The 21,838-nt window shown below is 39.4% G+C and overlaps 1 protein-coding gene and 1 non-coding gene across 2 annotated transcripts in view; both read left to right on the top strand.

The window, feature by feature from the left end:
- Positions 1-21,838, top strand: part of ADAMTS19 (ADAM metallopeptidase with thrombospondin type 1 motif 19) — a 208,304-nt gene that overhangs the window by 164,606 nt on the left and 21,860 nt on the right. Inside the window, exons 19-20 of the mRNA XM_045285048.1 lie at positions 7,812-8,016; positions 9,900-10,052. Coding sequence (XP_045140983.1) covers positions 7,812-8,016; positions 9,900-10,052 — 358 coding nt within the window. The remainder of the gene's footprint in view (positions 1-7,811; positions 8,017-9,899; positions 10,053-21,838) is intronic.
- Positions 12,934-13,083, top strand: LOC115873870. Its single transcript, XR_004048647.1, has one exon. It is a non-coding gene; the product is annotated as a small nucleolar RNA SNORA57 (small nucleolar RNA).

Genomic DNA, 21,838 nt, shown 5'->3' with positions numbered 1-21,838 from the left:
TCTTGTATTAGGGGAGTGCGCATGAGGAGGCCCAATGTCCACCTGCCACCCTACTACCAAACCAATAATTATTGCACCTAGGTCCGTTCCCCCTTTAATCTTAAATATATTTACATCACATATGAGTTTTTATGGAATTGTTTCTCCTGTCTACCCGGACTCACACAGCAGCATATTAACAACCTGTAGATGACAGAAGAAGATACAGATGCAGATGCCACAACCTTGCTTGCAGATGGTGTGGAGGACTTGAAACACTTTCTGGTCAAAATCAAGAACTGCAGCATTCAATATGGGTTGCAATTACATATAAAGAAAACAAAAATCATCACAACTGGACCACTAGATAACATCATGCTAACCAGAGAAGATATTGGACCTGTCAAGGATTTCACCTTGATTGGATCATTAGTCAGTGCTCATGGAAATAGCAGTCAAGAAATGAAAGGATGCATTATTGCACTGGGAAAAGATGCTGCACAAGAACTCTCAGAAGTGTCGAAGAACAAGAATATCTCTTCGAGATCTAAGGTGCACCTGACTCAAGCCATGGTATTTTTAATTGCATGTGAAAGTTGGGCATTGAATAAGGAAGTTAGAATAAGAATGGAAGGATTTGAATTATGGTCCTCGTGAAGAATATTGAAAGTAACATGTACTGCCAGAAGAACAAAACAAAATCTGTCTTAGAGGAAGTACACGCAGAAACTTCCTTCAAAGGGAGGTTGGCAAAACTTCAGCTCATGTTCTTTGGACATGATTCTCATGTCCATGGGAAAGATTCTCAATCAGGAGGTTTGCTGCAGTCATCGGAACAAGTAGCTCAAACACAGCAACACTTGTGGAGATGGACCCAGATCCGGTCGTGTTTCCTTCTGCTGTGCATAGCGATTCAATGGGTCAGAACCACCTCAAAGGCACCTGCAGAACAGGAGTGAGTGCTACACGAGCAATCAGCGGGGCAGTTGAACTGTTATTGTTAGGTGCCTTACAATAGGTTCCAACTCATGGCTACCTACTCACGTACAACAAAACAGCACTACCAGGGCCTGGGCATCCTCATGTTGTTGTTGTTGGAGCCTGTTAATTCAGCCGTTGTGTTAATCCATCTCATCAAGGGTCTTCCTCATTTTTTAAAAATCATTTTATTGGGGGCTCTTATAGCTCTTATCACAATCCACACATCCATCCATTGTGTAAGCACTTTTGTACATATGTTGCCATCATTATTTTCGAAATGTTTTCTTTCTACTTGAGTCCTTGGCATCAGTTCCTCCCTTGAGTTCTTGGTATCAGTTGAGTCCTTGGTATCTTCCTCCCTCATGAAGCCTTGATAAATTATAAATTACTATTATTTTCATATGTTATATCATCTGCTGTCTCCCTTCACTCACTTTTATGTTGTTCATCCTGGCTTATATGTCGATCATTGTGATCGGTTCCTCCATTCTCCCTCCACCTTCCCCTTAATCTTTGGTATCCCTACTCTCATTGGTCCTGAGGGTTTATCTGACCTGGGTTCCCTGTGTTGTGAGTTCTTATCTGTACCACTGTGCATACTCTGGTCTGGCTGGATTTGTAAGGTAGAATTGGGGTCATGATAGTGGGGGAGCAGGAAGCATTAAAGAACTAGAGGAAAGTTGTATGTTTTCATTGGTACTATATTACACCCTGACTGGCTCATCTCCTCCTTGTGACCCCTCTGTAAGGGAAAGTTCAATTGTCTACAGATGGGCTTCAGGTCTCCACTCCACCCTCTCTCTCCTTCACATAGATGTGATTTTTTTGTTTGTTCTGGGTCTTTGATGCCTGATACCTGATCTCATCGACACTGCATGATCACACAGGCTGGTGTGCTTCTTCAAGCCTTTAGGGTCTTCTTCATTTTCACTGCCCCTCAGCTTTAGGAACCGTGATGTTCTTTTCCAGGAACTGGTCTCTAGAGAGTATGTGGACTGCTCCAAAATATGTGAGACCAAGCTATCCTTGCTGCTAAGCTCTAAGGAGCACCTGACTGAACCGAGACAAATATATCTGTTTCAGGGGCAGACCTTGATACTTTCAGAGTAATTGTATATTAGGAAAACATCCCAGCTCAGTCCAGATCAAGTCTGTAAGTCCAATATTAGCCCATAAGTCCAATACTAGTTCATAAATCACTCTTTAGACTCATGCAACACATGCCATGATGCAAAATGCAGGAAGATCATAGGCCAGTGGATGCAAAGTCTAGTGCATCCAGGGGTGCGGGTGGGGTGGCAGAGGTCTGGCTCCCATCAGCATGACTTTACCAGCTCTCTCAACAACAGGAAGGTGAAGCAGAGAGAGAGAGGCTTTCACAGTGCTCAGCAAGGCTCCATGTGCTTGTCACCAGGGAGACCAAAGCAGAGAGAGGAAGTTCCCAGACTCCTTATGGAAGGCCATTCCCCCAAGGAAGCATCATCAGGCTGTGACCTGATTGACAGGCTAGACTCCACCCCTGCACTTATTTACTAGTTGACATGACATTATGTAATTACCACAAACACCATAATTTAAATGTGTTTCTTCTTCACTCGTCTTTATATATTACCCAACTTGCACATGCTTGTGAGGTGATTGAAAGTACCAAGTTGTGATTGGGAGGTTTTCTTTTGAATGAGTGCGATGCCTTTCCTCTTGAATTTGTCACTTTGCTCTAACCAAACCATACACTCATCATTTTAGGAACGGCCAGTACAATTTCATTTCAGCTCATTAATGCCTCGGATAGCAATCTTTAAGGGATTTCTTTCTTTTTTTTCACTTCTAATTTTTCTAGCTTCATACCTCAAACATTCCAAGTTCCAATTATGAATGGATGTTTACAGCTGTTTCTTCTCATTTTGAGTCGTGCCCCATCGGCAAATGAAAGTCCCCAAACCTTTACTCCATCAGCCTCCTTATGGTCAATTCTACTTTGAAACTCTACTGCCTGCCACATTTTGAGTGCCTTCCAATCTGAGGGCTTATCTTCTGGAACTGTCCCTGACTGTATTCTGCTACTATTCATATTGTTTTTCTGTGGCAAATATTACAAAATGTTAATTTCCTTTGAACTGTTTAATTTATTGAAATATTTCAAACAAGCACTACCACTGCCACCAAACACCCACCTAGATACTATCAAATACCTAGAGAACCTATAGTTGGTTTAAGTACTATCTTAGATTAGAGGGAGAGAGAGAGAGAGAAATGTATACCAGTAAAATGGCTAACATGTTTGTAGAAGCAGGCAAGTTCAAGTCAGGCAGGTTCCAATTGTGAGTTAGATGTTAGGGTTGAGGTTTCTCCTAACCCACATAACTGTGGGAGCTCATGATCACCAGGAAGACAGTGGGCTAGTGGCTGAATAAGTGAATGAATCCAAGGTCAGCAGGGCAGGCAATGAATCTAAAGTCTGCAGGTCAAAAGAAAGCTTGCTGATGACTTCCAGAATGGGCAGGCAGTATGGCAGGCCATTGGCTCTAATCCAAAGAACTGGTGGTCAGTGAGCCTGTTGTGGGTTAATTTAACTTGCATTTTATAATTTATTGAAATATTGGAAACAGATCACAGGGCTCAGGCTGTTAATTGCATCATGGCTATAACTGGAGTAAGAATGTTTCATTCTACCCTAATCTTATCCCCTTAGGGAGGTTTACAACCAATTGGCTGTGGTTACATTGTGTGAGGCCAGGTCTTGGAGGATTGCAAGGTTTTGACTGCTGAATTATTGACAATCCTAGCTCAGCCAAGTTGACAGAAAATCTTCTTATCATATATACCAGATGCTGCTTTCTGTTTCAAGAAGTATCAATAGCTTCTTCTGATACATTAGGAAACTTGCATGTGCTAGATTTGAGAACAAGAGCATCTTTGCCCCTTCTGAGTTTGTGGGTAGCCAGAGGGTTTAATAGACACCATGTATTGTTCATTCACTGATCTCAGTCACCTATCTTGGGGGAAAATATTTTAATAATGACCTGGTAAAATAAATATTTTTTTAAAAATCAGTACATTTATGAGTGAGCAATTTTTGCAATTTAAGATTTGAAATCTTTTTCTTAGACCTTACTATCTCTGTTTCCTAGAAAGGGAATCAATATATTTTATATCATGAAGAGGTTATCTCAGTGAATCAAAATATTGGAAAGAAATGGACATGCATAGATATGAATATTAATCACTTGAAATTTTTTTAATTGCACACTAACATGACAATGTATCTACTCAATCTTTCCTTTTAATCAGTGAGTTAAAAAAAAGTAATTTCCATTAACATTTTTAAAAAGATAATCAAATGTATTGATTTACTACCAACAATTGGACAGTTCAAATGACATAAATTATAGAATATAAAATAATTTCTCTTATTACATTATACTGTACATTTTAGTTGTTCTTCTCTGGGTTTTCACAAAGAGTAGAAAATGCAATGTTTTCATCATTATACTAATACTTCTTGCTGTAGAGTCCACTCAGGCGCATAAAGACCCTGTAGGACAGGGTGGAACTGGCCCCATTTGGGGTTCCGAGTCTGCAACCCTTTTCAGGACTAGAAGGCCTCATCTCTTGCCTGAGGAGCAGCTATTGATTTCAAACTGCTAACCTTGCAGTGAGCAGCCCAACAGGTGGCCCACGATGCCACTATGGCACCTCTAATATACTTTGATTTTCACGTGAATTTGATTCCATGTCTCCCATTCAAATACTTGATGATCTTGAAGTTGGCAAGGAATGGCCTGCAGTTGATTCACATTAGGTGGGAAATGGGTCACTTCTGTACAAGGAGGACCTGAGTATACTTCATCCTCTGGTCTACATCCCGGATCCTGTCATCTCCGCAAGGTGCCCACAGAAATTGTTGACTTGCTTCACGAAAAAGGAGCTAATGTAGATCCTGCAGACTAGCCGGTATGTCTGTAAATTATTTCCATTGCTTCTTTATACCTCTGAGCGTGAGCTTCTTAGAAATGGCTTTCAAATACAGTCGATAGCTGCTCTTCACATCCATGTCTACTTTACATTCCATGCTCTCCCATTATTGTAGGCAATCCCAGATTTTCTGGTTGTCACAAGGTTCAAGTAAATGGTCTGATGAGCACTTCCCTTGTTCCCGAGTTCCTTTCTTCTTCTTTTCTCCCTGGAGATTTCTACTAATGTCCTTCATTGGTGTCTCTTCCATGTCTTTAGCATGTACTTGTGGTCCAGATGCATAATTGTACATATATTCGATAACTGGATCTGTTACAAGTTGCCCACAACTGGTGGGATATGAGACCTCAGAGCAAACATAGAACCCAGGATATCTAAGATGTATTTTATTTGTGAAATATGAGATTCTATAACATTATAAATACTTCTCTTTGGGGTGGTGTCCTCTGAGCTCCATGAGGAAACTTGGTTAGGGAGATTATGTGACTCTATAGTATTTGAACCATTGCTCAGAGCACTTGTGCTCAAAGGGATTTGAAATAATTGAGGCCATTTCTGTAAAACAAAAACAGAAACACAAGTTCTTTTTCAAGGAACATGTATTGAAGCACTATCATATGCAATGTGCAAAGCATTGTCGGTGCAGAGAAGAATAAGACACTGATTTCTGCCTTTGAGGAATGTATATACTTTAAGAATAAAATCTTCAAATTTCTTAGGTATTCTTTGACTCCTTCCACTTCCCTAGGATATAGCTCCCTCACAAAATGCTCTTGGAAAGCCATAAATTAGGAGATAGAGGGCAGAGGAATGAATGTTCTCTGCCGGTTGCATTTGGAAGCCATTTCCAGAGGAAGGGGCTTGGAGGTTTGTGTTAAGATTCATGGCAAGAAATTCTAGGTAGATGATTCTACACAAGCAAATACTAGGAAGTGAAAAAAAAAAAAAAAAGGAAAAGGAAGTTGTTTGTAGACCTCAATGAACATATGGTTTATGTTCTAAAGAAGTCAGAGAGATGAGACAGGAGGAGAATGTATATTTAAATTTAAAGCATTTACAAATTACTGCAAAGTATGTATTGCCTGTTATGTAGTGATTGCCTATGATATGTTAGTCAGTATAATAATAAACACTTTTACAAGTGAGAAAATGGAAACTTACAGCTGTTAAGTCTTATAAGAATGTGTATAGCTAGTAAGGAATTCAGAAATAAGCACAGGTCTTCTCACTGCCCTAAGACAGTGCTGAAATCGGATTGAGTAGAGCTGGTGGGGAAAGGGGGAGGTGTGGAGAATGTTTTAAATCCCTCTGTAAGGCTATCCAAATAATGGGATATCTAGAGTGAATTTTTATTGGCAAAAGCCACAGAAATAAATTTCATGAATTGCTTTTCTGGAACGGGTCTTGGTCCCGTCCTGAAATAGATTTTGGGAGGTGTTTAAATTAGTGGCCCTTAGGGTAGATCTCAGTCCCAGGTGGTGGGAAAAGTGTTACACTTGACTGGTAACCAGAAGTATGGCTGTTTAAATCTAGCCAGTGGCATCACTGGAGGAAAGGCCTGCCTCCACAAAGATTACTGTTGCTAGTTGCCACCTAGTTCATTCCAATTGCTGGCAAGCCCATGCATTGCAAAGTCAAAGAGGGTTTGCTTGAGGGGCTGAGCACTTGATTGCTAACTGAAAGGGCATTGGTTCAAACCCCCCAGTCTCTGTGCATGTGAAAAGCCTTGCTATTCAGTTCCTATAAAGCAGTGACAGCCTGAGGCAGCCCATGGAGCAGTCCTACTCTGTCCTGTAGGTTTATTGTGAGTTGGAATAGACTAGAGAGTAGACAACAACACGTACAACACACCTTTATGCAGATAGCCAGGACTTCTCTGTGGCAGTACCCCCTGGTAGGTTTGAACCCCCCAGCAGCGGAGTGGAGCTCAAACCAGAACAACCCTAGGGCGCAATCCAACTCTGTAATACAGGGCACAGCCAGGAGCTAGAATCTACTTGACAGCACAGGACAATGGGACAGATCTCAGTTCATTAGACATGGCAATTACCTAAATCTGTATCTCTGTCCTGTTGATTGGAGAAGAAAATATATTTGTCTAAGTATCAACATACCTATATATTAATAGTGAAATCCTAGTATAATATTGGAGCCCTGAGAACCTCTAACAGAAGGTGACTTCAAATTTCACTTTCTAAATGTGTCATCCTAAGACTGTGACCTCAGCTGGTGAGTGGACAGCCCAAAGAAGCAACTCTAGCTCTCTCTGGGAAGACATGTCCTTGTCAAAATATTTAGCTGCCTATATAGCCAAAATGGTTCATCCAAGTTAGTGAGTGTGCTCCATCACATGCACGTTGCCTGGTACCCACACACCTCTCATTGTGAAGTGCTCTACAGATTTGGTTCAGTTTCTGGGTAAAGGTAATTCTGGCAAATTATTCAAACTCTTAGTGCCTCCGTTTCCTCTTCTGTAAAGTGGCCATGATCGCTGTAGTACTACCACATGGGTTGTTGTGAATATTTGAAGGCACAAAAAAAAATAGGAAGGACTCATATCTGCTAGCCATTTTATCTTAAAAGTTCTCTGTCCATGGCAGGATGATAAGCAAAAAAAGATAAATCTCACAGTAATATTACAAACTTAATCTGATATTTTCTTTGAGAATCTAATAAAGGCAAGGTCCTTACATAAGAAATATAGATAATTCCAAGCAACAGAAATCACAAGCATCCTGAAAAAAAACCACACTATAATGTTAATTAAAAAAAGAGTAAAGTTACTGAGTGACATTCTTCTAAGTCTAGATATGCCAAGACATCTAATAGGTAATATTTCTAAAACTTGTTCCCAATGACTCTTGTTTTACTTTTAGATGGATGATGACAGAGTGGACACCGTGTTCTCGAACTTGTGGAAAAGGGATGCAGAGCAGACAAGTGGCCTGTACTCAACAACTGAGCAATGGGACTCTGATCAGAGCCCGGGAAAGGGACTGCACTGGGCCTAAGCCCACCTCTGCCCAGCGCTGCGAGGGCCAGGACTGCATGACGGTGTGGGAAGCAGGAGTGTGGTCTGAGGTGCAGTATATGCTCCATTTCTTTTCATTTTCCCTCCTTGTTAGTCTGGGTAGAAGAGAGAAACAAATTCACAACCAGAATATGTGTATAAGAGAGAGTTTTATTTAAAGGGTAATTGTACATTAAGAAAGCATCCCAACCCAGTTCAGTCCAAGTCCATAAGTCCGATATTAGCCCATATGTCCGATACCAGTCTATAAAGTCCTCTTCAGACTCACAAAACACATGCAATGATGCCAAATGCAGGATAATCCCAGGTCAGTGGGTAGAAGGTCTTTGGATCCAGTGATGTTGTAAGCATCTCAGGGCTGGCAGGGGTCTCAATGTGGATTCTCCAGCTCAGGCCACTAGTGTAGATCCATGTGTCTTGTCAGCTGCAATGTCTCCCAGCGAGTAAGCTGAGAGTCTGTCTCCTACCTTCAAGCAGGAAATACCAGAGTTCCCATAATTCTTAGGAGAAGGCCATGCCCACATAGAGGCCTCATTGGCTAGGACCCAGTTGACAGGCTAGACTCCACCCCTTCACTCTTAATCTTCTCAAATACCAAACTGACACTAGATTATGTAACTACCCCACCATCTGACGATTGTAGTAATTATATTTATATACTGTATGTATGTATGTGTATATACATTTATATAAAACATTGACTATTTAAACTTTATAATTCTATAATTCATTAAAATTCATTATATTCACTATGATCACTATTTATTGCCAAATGTTCTCCATCACCCTAAACAGAAACATAATATCCTTTAAGCAATAAAGCCACATTTTGCCTCCTCCAGGACCCTGGTAACCCCAGAAAACTTTTTGTCTTTATACTTTTGCCTCTCCATTTTTACTCTGAAGAATGTTTCTGAGGGCCATTCATATTGTAGCATGTTCCAAAAAGTTCACATATTTGTTGCTGAATGAGATCCCATCGTATGGATGCATCACCATTTTTTAATTTATTCCCTTATTAGAGGACATCTTGGTTCCCTCCAAGTTTTAACTAAGGACATTATAAACATTTATATACAAGTGTTTGTATGAACATAAATGTTTAACTCATTTACATAATTACCAGGAGGAGCCTCGGTGGCATAGTGGTTACATGTTGGGCTGTGAATTTCAAAGATAAATACCAGAAAGAGTGACTATTCTATTTTATGGTAAAACTATGTTTAGTTTTGTGAGGAACTGGCAAACTGTCCTTCAAACTGTATGTACAGTTTTGCATTCCCACTAGCAATAAAGAAGAATTTTCTGATGTTCCCACATACTTTCCAGTAATTGGGCTTGTATGTATCTTGGAATTCAGCCACTCTGATAGATATATGGTTTCCTTGAGTGATGCAAATGGCCAACACACTTGAATACTGAACAAAATGGTAAAGATATGTGTGGTAATGCACTCTTGAAAAGTTAGCCATGGAAAGCCAGAGTTTAACCCTCACTCACATAGAGTGTTATGAATCGGAATTGACTCAAAGGTAACTGATTTTTTTTTATAATTATATAAAGATCTTGTTCATTTTGTTTTAACTAAATTCATTGTTTTAACTTTGAAGAAATGACATTCTGACCATTTCGCCAAATTTCTGCGTTTTATATTTTAATTATGGTATACTACTTGGCTTTCTAAATAATCACTGTACCCTATTGCTGTCAGTAACCATGGTCCAGTGTTGCTGAAGCCCATTTATCTCCAGATCTGGATCTTTAGCTTAATCTGGCTTCAACTACTGGTGCTTAATCTGATGTTCCTCTTATATATCTCTCTTCTACCTGCCCTGTGAGAGATGATTAGGTAGCAGCATTTAATATAATTTTATCTCTAGTTCATATGTCCTGATGAAAGCCTTTATCCACCCTCTCTCGTGTTGTCTTCCAGTGCTCAGTCAAATGTGGCAAAGGGGTCCGTCATCGGACTGTGAGGTGTACGAACCCAAGGAAGAAATGTGTCCTCTCCACCAGACCCAGGGAGACGGAGGACTGCGAAGACTACTCGAAATGCTATGTCTGGAGAATGGGTGACTGGTCTAAGGTAGGAATCATTCTCAGTAACAGGTTTCAATATCAGCTTTGCACTGGGTGCAATAGCCACTCAAGATAAGGTTTAGGAGGATGATAAAGGGGATAAAAAATGATGGTGAAATGTAGGGTAATTTGTATGGTGGGTTCAAATCCCAACTTTGCAATTAATGTGTCTGGTCTCTAGAAAGCAGTGTTAAAGATGAAGTAAAGACACAGTTTACCTCTGACTCACATATTCATTTATATAAAGCACTGGCCACTTAAACTGTTGTTAACTATGCCATTCATGAACAGTAATTGGGGTTGTAAGGATTTTGGAATTTAGCCATTCTAATAGATGTATGGATTCCTTGGGTGATGCAAAGGGTAAGCACACTTGAATGGTGACCAACATGTTGCCCTATAAGCTCTTACATTGCTACATATAGAATTATTATTGTTGGTATAGTTAAATGTCATTGAGTCAGTTCTGCCTGATGTAGCGGCCCTATATACAACTGACAACTAATAAATATTATTTACGTGTAAAATACCTTTTCATCATTCTGTAATTTTCAGTGAAGAGAATTTAGATGTAATCCAACTATTCCACTTCTAAGAAGCCCTGGTGGTGCATGCAGTGTTCAGGCTTCCTTCTCCCATAAAGAGTTACAGTCTCATAAACCCATGCACCGTCCTATGGAGTCGCTATGGGTTGGCAGTGAGTTTTTTTAGTTTGGGGGTGTAGTTTGTTATGCAAAGAGCTGCTAACCACAAGCTGAACCATATGAACGTTCCAGCTCCTCCCGATTGGAAAGTGAGGCTTACCGCTCCTTCAAGATGTAAAGGCTTGGAAACCAAAAGGGGTAGCTCTACTTTGTCCTATAGAATAGCTGTTAGTCAGGAATCATATGACCGTGGTCACAGCCTTGATGCATTTGAGAGGAAGTTTCCTTGGGGGTGTGGCCTACTTCTTATCTAAGTGGACTTTGTAAATGGTATTAGATATATATACGTATATATAAAGTTTCCTATTGTTCTTTGATTATTTAGAGATATGATGGATTTCTTTGGGTTGGCTTTCTATTTTGAGATTTTTCTGAACTCACTTCTTAGTTCTAGCAGCTTTTTGGTGGGCCTGTTGGAATTTTCTACATAGAAAATTGTATAATTCTCAAAAAAATAGTTTTCCTTCTTCCTTTCTGATTTGTATTCCTTTTATTTTGCTATCTTCCATTATTGCCCTGACTATACCCCTACTACTGTAGTCAATAGCACTGAAGAGAACAGATAGCATGCCTTGTTTCTGATGCTAGAAGGAAAACAGTCAGACTTTTGCCATTAAGTATGATATTAATTTTTATGTGGCTTATAGTTGAATCTTAAACAAATCCCAAAATAGGTGGAATGATCAGAGAGTATTGGCATGGACTTCTATAATAACCTGAAAAAGTTTTTGAAGTCATCACAATTATTATGAACAATTTTTAAATAGACTTTGATTGAATTTCTGTACAGTTGTCTTTTCATGTTATTAATTTGCTAATATGATAGTTAGTTTGAATTCTCAGTATGTTGGCAGTGAAGGCCTAGCAATCACTCTTGTGTGACATAATACAATGTCATCAACTCCATAATGGAGCCAATCACTTGTAAGCTTATTAGGGTGGAATGAAACCCTTTTACTCAAGTCACAACCTTGATGCATTAGAAAGGAAGCTTCCCTGGGGCTGTGATCTCATTCCTATATCGGTTATGGTAAAGCTTGCTTGGTCTTTACTGTATCTGGATCCTGCATCTGACTCATTGACCTCCAATTCTTTGGACTTGAACCAATGGCCTGTCATATTGCTTGATGATCCTGGGAGTCATCCGTGACATGCCATCTCACCAAACAAACTTGAATTCATCCCCCTCTGCAGCCATTAGTCTGTGGTCTCCCTGCTGACCTTGAGTTCATCAACCTCTGCATCCACTTGATCCAGAAGAAACCTCTAGCTTAACATCTCATTCATGGAGTTGGAACCTACCTACCTACCTATGGTCTGATTTACTTCTACGGCTGTGTGGGACATGTTCTTGATATAAACTTCTGTATGTATATACATATGTAAGCATTACTATCTTTGTTTCTCTAGAAAATGCAAATGTAGGACATTTGGTCCAGGAGTTGTTATAGAGAAACAAAATCATAAGGTTGAGTTTTCTAAATAGGTTTTCAAATCTCATCCATTTTCAAAGCACTGATAAATCTGCTTCTGTTAGTTCTGATAACTTTGTCTCTATTGATAAGAGGGTGTTATTAATCCATGGTATAAAATGGCAATACATAAAATATTACCACCAATAGACAAAGTCTATGTGAGAAGGGAAGCTCTGGGTGAATATGTGGTAGGATTGTCCTGAAGTTGTGCCAGAATGAAAAGTCAATGGAAGCTGATTGGTTGGTCCTACTTACAGTAGAAAAAAGGGGGTAAAGCAAGAGATAAGCTGAGGGCTTCAGAGTGGCAGCTCAGGCACCACATAAAAGGCCTCAAAGTTTCCACTTGTGTCTGAAACTCAACTGACTGCCATTGAGTCAATTCCAACTCATAGCAACCCCATAAAACCAAACCAAACTCAAGTTTAACTTGAATGCTCTCTGGTGTTAAAGTGATAACATTGATTGGGAATTAATGGAACACTGAAACTTGGCGAGGGGGTGTAAGGGCAGAAAATCCGGAAGATGGGACCAGCAGCCCCTACATTCCACTGAATCACTTCAGCCAACCGCACTGTCCATCGCTCTGAAGAGATTACCTTTGCTTGATAATCCATCACCAGTACAATTGTTTTCCCCTTGCCTTAGGTTGGGTTGACTAGAGAAACAAATCCAGTGACACTCATATATGTAAGAAAGAACTTTATACCACCCTCCTTTTCTTGGAGGGGGCCGGGCATGCAGTCCAGGTCCCCGTTATGTATGGAGGCAGAGGGAGCAGACTTCCGGTCCCCTCTGTGTCATGTCTTCGGTGCTGGCGGCTGCCCATCCGCTGGTCCTATCCTCAAACGCCAGGACAAGGACCCAGGGGAAAAAATTAAAAAGAACTTTATATCAAGAAGTAATTATGTATAACAAGAAGACATCCCAGTTCATTCCAGCTCAAGTCCATAGGTCTGATACTAGTCCATAAGTCCCTCATCAGATTCACGCAGCCCCACTCAATGTTGCAGCATGCAGGGCGATCACAGGGCGGTAGGTGCAGAGTCATGTGGATCCAATGGCCATGGCTCTGGTAGCCACCAGGGTCAGCCAACCGGAAGGTAAAGACCAAGAGAGAAGGGGACGCTCCCAGGACACTCCTTATGCGAAGGTCACACCCACAAGGAGTCACCATCAGTCTGTGACCTGATTGACAGGCTAAACTCTACCCCTACATTTTTATATATCTTCAAATTGACATGACATTCTGTAACTTCCACACCCTTCCACCCACATTTAAAATTAGTCAACTGTGCAAGTCATATGACATGTGGGTCAGATGCCTTACAAGACATTGTGGAGTGTTTCCAGGAAACACCCTCACCGCTAATCATTGCTTCTACACTTAAGTTTGTTAGACATACGTTCCAATGAGCCCCAGAAAGTGAAGTATAAATGATGACCCAGGAAGAGGTGTACCACATCTAAAAAGCTGCTAGAGTTTTCTAATATTTACAAACAAAACCTTGGAGAGTATATGTGGGAATGATTATTAACATTGTATGATTTGGGTACAGGGAACATAAGGTGAAATCATTCTGATTTTGTTGGTAGGGGTCCAATAGGAACACGATCCTCACTCAGTGTTTCAGCTAAAGAGATTAGGAGAGGATCTATTTTGTTGTTGTTACTGGTTTTCTGAAGCATGGACTGCTCAATGGCCTACAATCAATCAAGCAGAATGATCAGTCCTACCTTGCTATCCAAAGGCTTGGCAAAATTGGCACGTTAATTTATCAATATAGACCCACACAGAAAGTTCCCAGAATACACATCTTTTACCATAACAGAGAGGGGGGAAATAATTGTGACGGGAACCCCGACATCTCTGAACACTGCTGTGATTGATACTCTATGGAAGTCAGATTTGACAGTGGGCATTTCCCTAATTGAATTAAGCCCTGCAATGGGGCTATGTTGTGGTATTTTCCACTTTGGCACCTTTATTTTTATGAATAGCAATGTGCTTATTCCTTAATGCCATCTTTTGTTTCTTACATCTCTCAGCATTGCAGCTTCAGACAGTAGTAGATACAAATTTAAGCCAATGGCATCACATGAATTTGATTGATTTCACCCCTCCTTCTACACCAGAAGTATCACTTTCATATTAAAATGAAGAGCATCCCAAATTAATTACAGAGTGAAAGAATAATGCTGGAGTAATTAAGTTTGCATGATTGAAGTATTCACAGACAAAGGAACACACATAGGTCTCTAATTCTTATCCGCTGTGTCCTTGGAACCAAAATAGCAATAAAAGATGTGTGATTCTAGAAGGATTTCCTTGCCTCTTTGAGGTCAATTAATCTGCTAGTTTCACTCAAATTACTAATATTTCTGAGCTATACATAAATCTCTCTGGATATAAAATTGACTTTTATTATAAATACACGGCAGTCTAACTTTGAATCATTGCCTCCTTCTTCATAATATAGATTGTTCACTGAAAGAGGCTGTTAAAAATATATATTATGGGAAGTTAAAAAAAGTATTGTTTCTAGGACTCTAGCTCATATATGCATGGGTATATTCTTAACAATACATGTTTCAACATGTCCCAACAATTGGTTGCAGAAAAATTCTCTCAGTAATACATTTGCCTTAATCTCATTCAGGTACCTTCATAAAATGAAAAAAAAAGATACTTTTTGTGTCATTAAAAAAAAAGATTTTGAGGTCAAATCTAATACCGAATTAAAAACAAATTCAAGGGGACCTCTTGCCAAATTATTGAAATGTTACATCAAGTTTACGGGAGTGCTGCCTTACATTGAGAGATGACTCTAGGAGATCAAAATGATAAACCTGACTTGAGTGGTTAAAACCTTGTCAGTTGATCCCCTTTCTGCTCCCTCCTTGGTCCTGATCTGGTTTCCAACATTTTCTTTTTACCATTTCCCCCCCAACATTCTCTCTGTGTGTGTGCGCAGGTGCACATGAATTTTCGTGTTGGAGTTTATCTCTAATATTTTTTGTCATTGTGGGTAGCCCTCTGGAATTTTTGTGATATGTTTTTCTGTTTTCTGGTATGTGTTACACAGTATTGATAAAACTATAGAGACAGCAAGTAGAATAAGGATTCCTGGGAGTACAGCAAAGCTGATATCAAGGAGTTCAAGAAAGAAGAGAATGTTTTCAAACTTTGGTAGGAATTGTACAATACTGCTTGATGCCATTGAACTATGGAAAGACATGACATCTGTATTTGCTCCCAATAAATGATTTTGGAAAAAAAATGTTAATGGAAAAATAGAACTAAAACATAATGATTTTTTCCAGGAGTAAAAAAAGTTTTTATATGCATCAAGTCTTTTTTAAAAGGTCAAGAAGACCTCAAAGCTCAATTCACATCAGAGACATTAGCTCAGAATGTTGTAGTGACTGTTTTGGATGGGACTTCCCAGGGTAGTCCTGAAAGGACACATGCATTTGTTAGGAAGAAGTTTCACAAAAACTTCTTGCCCCTGAACTTGCCCCTTTGGATACGTCTTATTCCCCAAATTCAAACATCGTTGAAAAGGAACACGACTTAAGTCTCTTGAGCATACCAAAACTGCCGCATTTGAAGAAGCCAGAATGTTTCAGGAAAGGATTAGAAATGGAAACACCGCCTTCAGAAGTGTATAGATCTAAATGAAAGATAGGCGAAGAAACAGGTGTTTCACATTTTGATATTTTGTGGAATAAAGGTTTCTGTAATCTGTAGCAATGCCTTTTGATTCACCTTCACATAACTTCTGGCTTTCCCACAAGTAAGGGGAAATTTCCCACATTGATTAAAGATAATTAAAGATAATTGGCTAAATTGAGGCTTACTAAAATTATGACCTGTGCCTCAAGCTGTGTTCATTGCATTTGTACCAGCTGATGTGCCCTCTATCCTGTCTGTGGGGGAGGTTTTGTGTCAACCTTGGAAAACCACTTTCAAGGAGAAAGACCGAAAAAAAGATGCTCAGAAAGAAAAATCTCTTGTGTCATAACATTGTTTAACTCTAATTTCTAAGTTGAATACTCCTGGTTTATTTCACTGAGATAAGAAAGTTGGCAAAAATACAGGTAAGGAAAGAGAACAAGCTTACTCATCCACAAGAGACTAATGAAACATGCAACAAAGAGTTCTTAGTCACCCTTTGTAGTAGGCTGGGCTTTCTAAAGAAGCAAACGAGGACACTTACATATGTCTATAAAGAGAAGTGTGTACATAATGAAAATTGTGCATATCAAGATTGCGGCTCCCAGAACTACAGGGAGGCTCCCCAGCCAGGCACACTTCCGGGGTCAGATGCTGGGCGAAGGCCTTTCCTGAATCATGCATTTGTCTGGCTGAAGCATCAAGGAGCAGGAAAGAGTTGGCTAAGGCCAGGTGACGTGGCAGCTGTGAAAGTGGCTGCTGTGGTGACAGCTCTGGTTGTGGCTGCAGTGGAGCTTCAGGAACCAGCTACAATAGAGGCAGCAACTGCTGTATCAAGCCACAGGCACAAAACATGGGCTGCAGCAGGCTAAGGGAAGCAGCCAGCAAGTGATGCAAGTTCCTCACCAGCAAAGAGGGAAGTGATAGGAAGCCCCTCCCAGTAGTCAGTATAGCTAGAAGAAGTATGCTACCCCCACAAGGAGGCATCATCAGGCTGTAACCTGATGGAGAGGCTGGACTCCACCCACATGTTCTTAGAAGTGCATCAAATTGACTGAACATCTTAACCATTGTACTCATCACATCTGCTACTGAATTTTCCTCCTTAGCTCCGTTTTCAGGCAAACACTAGACAAATCAACAAGGTGAACAATAATGCTCTTGATGTATGCACACCTTAGTAAAATCAACCATTGAAGATCAAAAGGACAGCACTGAGTCAAGGTCAAAGATTAGGAAAGGAGAGGGCTGGAAACAGGGCACACAAGGTGGAAGGGGATTTGGGATGGCACATTGAGGGTCCTGCAGTGGATATGATTTGACAAAATGTACAGGGGTCATTGAACCACTGGTGACCTGCTCTACACGCTTTCACCCAATGCACAAGAAAAGGGTTTTGTTTTGTTTTTTAAGTGTTAGAGAGCAAAAACGTAATTTTAGGAACAGCCACAATGCTCCTTGGAAGCAAGAATAATGAGATGACACTTGGATATAGCATCAGGATGGACTCGTCCCTGAAAATGGACATGATGCTTGGTAAAGTAGGGGGCCTGTTAAAAAGAAGAATTATCTTCAACAACTGGAATTAGATAGTGTCTGTAACAGTAAGCTCAAACATAAAATTGTGAAGATGGTGCTGGAACACGCTGTTTTATATAGAGGTACAAAGAGTCAGAATCGACAGTGGCACCGAACAGCGACACATCGAGAAATGGATAGCTTAGCTCTATTTTACGGAGTAGGACCTGAATCAAAAGTGGAAGAAAAAAGTTTATTTTCTGTTCTACAGACCTTCCCTTCCCTCTATCCCTCTGTTGCAAGAGCCTGGCTTTATAACGGCCATTGGACTGTTGCCTGGTCACTGTTTCTAAGGTCCAGATAGAGAGAGGCCACTCCCACAGATCCCCGACATACCATTTCCATAGCTCCACTTTCATTTCTAGATTTGTGAAATTGTCTCATCTTGTCTCATCCTGAAAGCTCAATGTCATATGGGACTAATTTTGTGCTAGTACTTAAAGTCCATTTGGACCTCCTCTTCCCAGTGGCTGGCAAAGGTGAACAAAGGTAATATTCATTCATGTGATGTTAAAACATAGATAGTATTGGACACAGCGTTGCTGCTTTGCTCTGGCATGAGTTAACCATTTACATAATTATAGATGATTTTCTGGCTGTATCTTTGATATGGATATGACCTTAGGGTCTCCTGGGGAAGGAGAACATGACCCATATGTTTTCTGGGCTTGTATATCTGCATTCACATTTTAAACTGTCCTAGGTATGAACACTGATTGGAAAAATAACAAAGGCCCCTATGTTTAGTAAAAGATTAACATATATTCTGTTGTGTTTTAATTTGTTGCCTTCATTTAAACTTACACTATTTCTGGTTTTCATTATTAGAGGCTAAAAGGCAGGTAAAACAGCTTTTTGTTGCTGTTCGTGTTATACTTTTAAAAATCTACCTGTTATATAAAATTTGGTCCTTTATAAAACTTGTAGAGTTTCCATTCTTCTGTGCAGCATGAACAATGGTGTGTGTTGACTCGATTAAACTTAAATGAGAAACAAGAAATCTGGAATTGCACATATCTTTAGCTTAGTCTTAGATTCAATTTCTTTGCTATAATTCAAATTATGTTTTCTTTTGAAATCTTTGGAAATGAGTAGTTTGGGCAACATAACAAATTAAAACTTTAAAAATAGATTTTTGGACCAGTGATGATGAGGGTTTTCTGTGGAGATAATATAGTTTAAAATAATGCTGGTCTTACAATACACTGCTGCTGTTGGGTGAGCACTGTAGTGCTAACTGGAAGGTCAGTGGCTCAAAACCACCAGCTACTCCGAAATAGGAAGAGACACTACTATCAGTCCCATAAAGACTATAGTCTCATAAACACTATATGGGGTCAATATGAGTCTCAATCAGCTTGATGACAGTGTGTTAATTTTTCAGACCATAAGGTATATGCTTGTTTAAAAGTGATGAACATAAAATTTTCCATATAATTAGCATTTTTAATTTGCTTTGTAAAGACAACTGTAATGATAGTCTGTTCAATTACCTAGGATAGTATTTTTTGACAGATAGGTGATATAAAAATCAACATAAGTCCTCAAGGAAACACATTAGCATGAATTCACTTTCTAAATATGAAAGTTGTATTAAAGTTGAGAGAATTTCTATGTATCCTAAACTTATTTTTGTAGTGGAAATTTTCTAGCTCAATGTAGTTAAAAATATCAAAATGACCTTTTATGTGTTGTGCTTTATTTCTGGCACTCAACAGCATGACTGAAAGAACTGTATTCTGGGTTATATAGCTCTAGTAGATCACACACGTTTTACTGTTTATATAGCTCTAGTAGATCACACACATTGTATACTGTATACTGATTATATAGCTCTAGTAGATCACACACGTACACTGTATACTGTTTATATAGTAGATCACACGCATGGTATACTGTATACTGATTATATAGCTCTAGTGTATCACACACATTTATACTGTACACTGGATTATATAGCTTTGCATACTGGATTATATAGCTCTAGTAGATCACACACATTGTATACTGTATACTGATTATATAGCGCTAGTAGATCACACACATTGTATACTGTACACTGGATTATATAGCTCTAGTAGATCACACATTGTATACTGTACACTGGATTATATAGCTCTAGTAGATGACACACATTGTATACTGTATAATAGATTATATAGCTCTAGTAGAAGCACTTTTAGGATCACACACATTCTGATGTTACTGAAAGCCAGGGGATACGCTGTATTGTCCTAGTTCTCAGCACTCACTGGAAGCATGCGCTCCCAGTCCTGACTAATCAGCGCTCTTCATTTTTAAAAATAAACAAGAAACAGACTATACAATAAATCAAGTAAGTTCTACAAGCTCTCTCTTTAAATGTGTTTTGCATAATCAAACGTCATAACTGTAAAGTACTCTCCTGTTGCATAATCATTAGGCTGAAACAGCTCACAAAAGGCAAGTGCAAGATCAAAGAAACAATAATTTACAAAGCATTCCTCACTGCCATCGTTAAAGTAAGTGTTGCAAGACAAACAGAAGATTTATTACCCTGTTGTTTTAGGCTTTACCTTTATCCAGTCCGGCCAACAATCAATATGAATGACTTTATTTGTCCCACTGGGACAGTGGAGGGGGGTGGGGGGAGTGTTTATCTTTCTCTTGTGTTTAAAGAGATAGACCGCATGAGTGTGGAGCGCTCACTAAATTAACCCAGCAATAGGCTGCTCCCGAGCGTTAAGACATCTTTGGGTTCACCTTTCCATGCATGCCCTCAGGAGTAAAACCTGCCATCTCCTTTCTATGTAGGAACTGGTTGTTCCTCACAATTGACCTTGGCAGTGACGCCCTCTGCAACAGTTGGTAGGGATTGCTGAATAATCACTGAGAACATTTCTTCCCACTATGGGGTCTGTCTTCAGTAAGCCTTTGAAGGAAATTTAAAGAAACAACCTGTTCTAATACTCATAGAATCAATAATTGCATACACTATGTGAATATGGAAAAGAGTATTTTTATCATCATTTACCATCTCAGCTTCATTTTTTTTTTGCATTACCAAAAGAGGCCAGCAGAAAATAACCAAATCAAAAAAATCACAAAAGGAGCAATTTCTTGCTACCAACTAGAGATGCTGATTCTGAAATTTGAGGACTATGAATTCCCATGTCTTAACTAAAATCCAATGCTGATCTATACCCTCTTCTCCTCCACATAAAATCAACTTTCCCTCTATCTACGTCGGTGTTTATTGCAACACTATTCACAACTGTCCAAAAATGGAATAATCCAAATTCTTAACAGATGATTGGATAAATGCAATGTGGTTTATATGTCCAGAAATATGCTAAAATATGGCTGTACCCTCCAAACATTATGCTGCAGGAAATAAGCCATTTATAAAGGGACAAATATTGTTATGATCTACTGACAGGTAAACAAATTGTCTTAAAAGAAGTACAAACAGAATGGTACTGCCAAGTGAAGAAGGGGAAACTTTGTCTAATGTACTTTGGAATCAGTCGCTGAAGGACATCATGCTTCATAAAGAGGGAGTGACAAAGGGACAGACCCTTAATGAGATGACTTGGCACAATGGCTGCAACAATGAGCTCAGACATGGCAATGGCTGTGAGGATTGCGCTGGTCCCTGCATTTCATTCTCTCACACTTGGCGGATCTATGAGTTAGAAGCTCCTCCATGACACTTAACAAGAAAAATGGCAGGATTCTTTAAAGAGAACAAGATGCAACACTATGCAGCTGTAAGTACTGTAATAGAGACGTAGGTAGTCATGTATAGGTATACACATATTTATAAACGGAGATGCTTTTAATATCCTTTGGCTTTCAACAAGACATTCTATCTGGAAAGCAAATGCATTTGATTTAAGTTATGTGAGATTAGTGCTTGTACAGAAGTAAAATCCGCAGGGAACAGCAACACTGCCTTCTCAATAGAGCCTTGAAAAATCACTAGATTCTTAACTCAAACGTTTATATCGTAGCTCATTGACAGTGCCCAGGAATCTATCATTTCATCTGCTAAACTGATTCTGAAATTAATTCGCTGAATAAATATGAATGAGTTTATAATGACTTTTTAAAGCTCCTTATAGGGGAATGGAATGCACCGAATCCCATGTGGGTAACAGTGAACCTCACTTGGTGAGGAATGGTGGAGTTTCATGTGAAAAACTTAAAACAAGATTTGATAAGAATGTTATAAATTTGAAATCGGTAGTCTTAGATTGAAAACAGTTTATATATATATAAAACAAGAAGAGTCTGTCTAAAGAGAAAGGTATGAAAATGTACAAATGATCCGCCAGTTGAAAAAGTCATCAGGTGAGATCTTTTGATGCAAAATGAAACTAAA

Source organism: Echinops telfairi, unplaced genomic scaffold (genome assembly GCF_000313985.2).
Source record: "Echinops telfairi isolate 266 unplaced genomic scaffold, ASM31398v2 ScPeMD7_7469;HRSCAF=8507_1, whole genome shotgun sequence".
In the NCBI taxonomy this organism is placed as follows: Eukaryota; Metazoa; Chordata; class Mammalia; order Afrosoricida; family Tenrecidae; genus Echinops; species Echinops telfairi.
The sequence above is the reverse complement of the archived record's forward strand: the minus strand, read 5'-3'. Positions and strand labels throughout refer to the sequence as shown.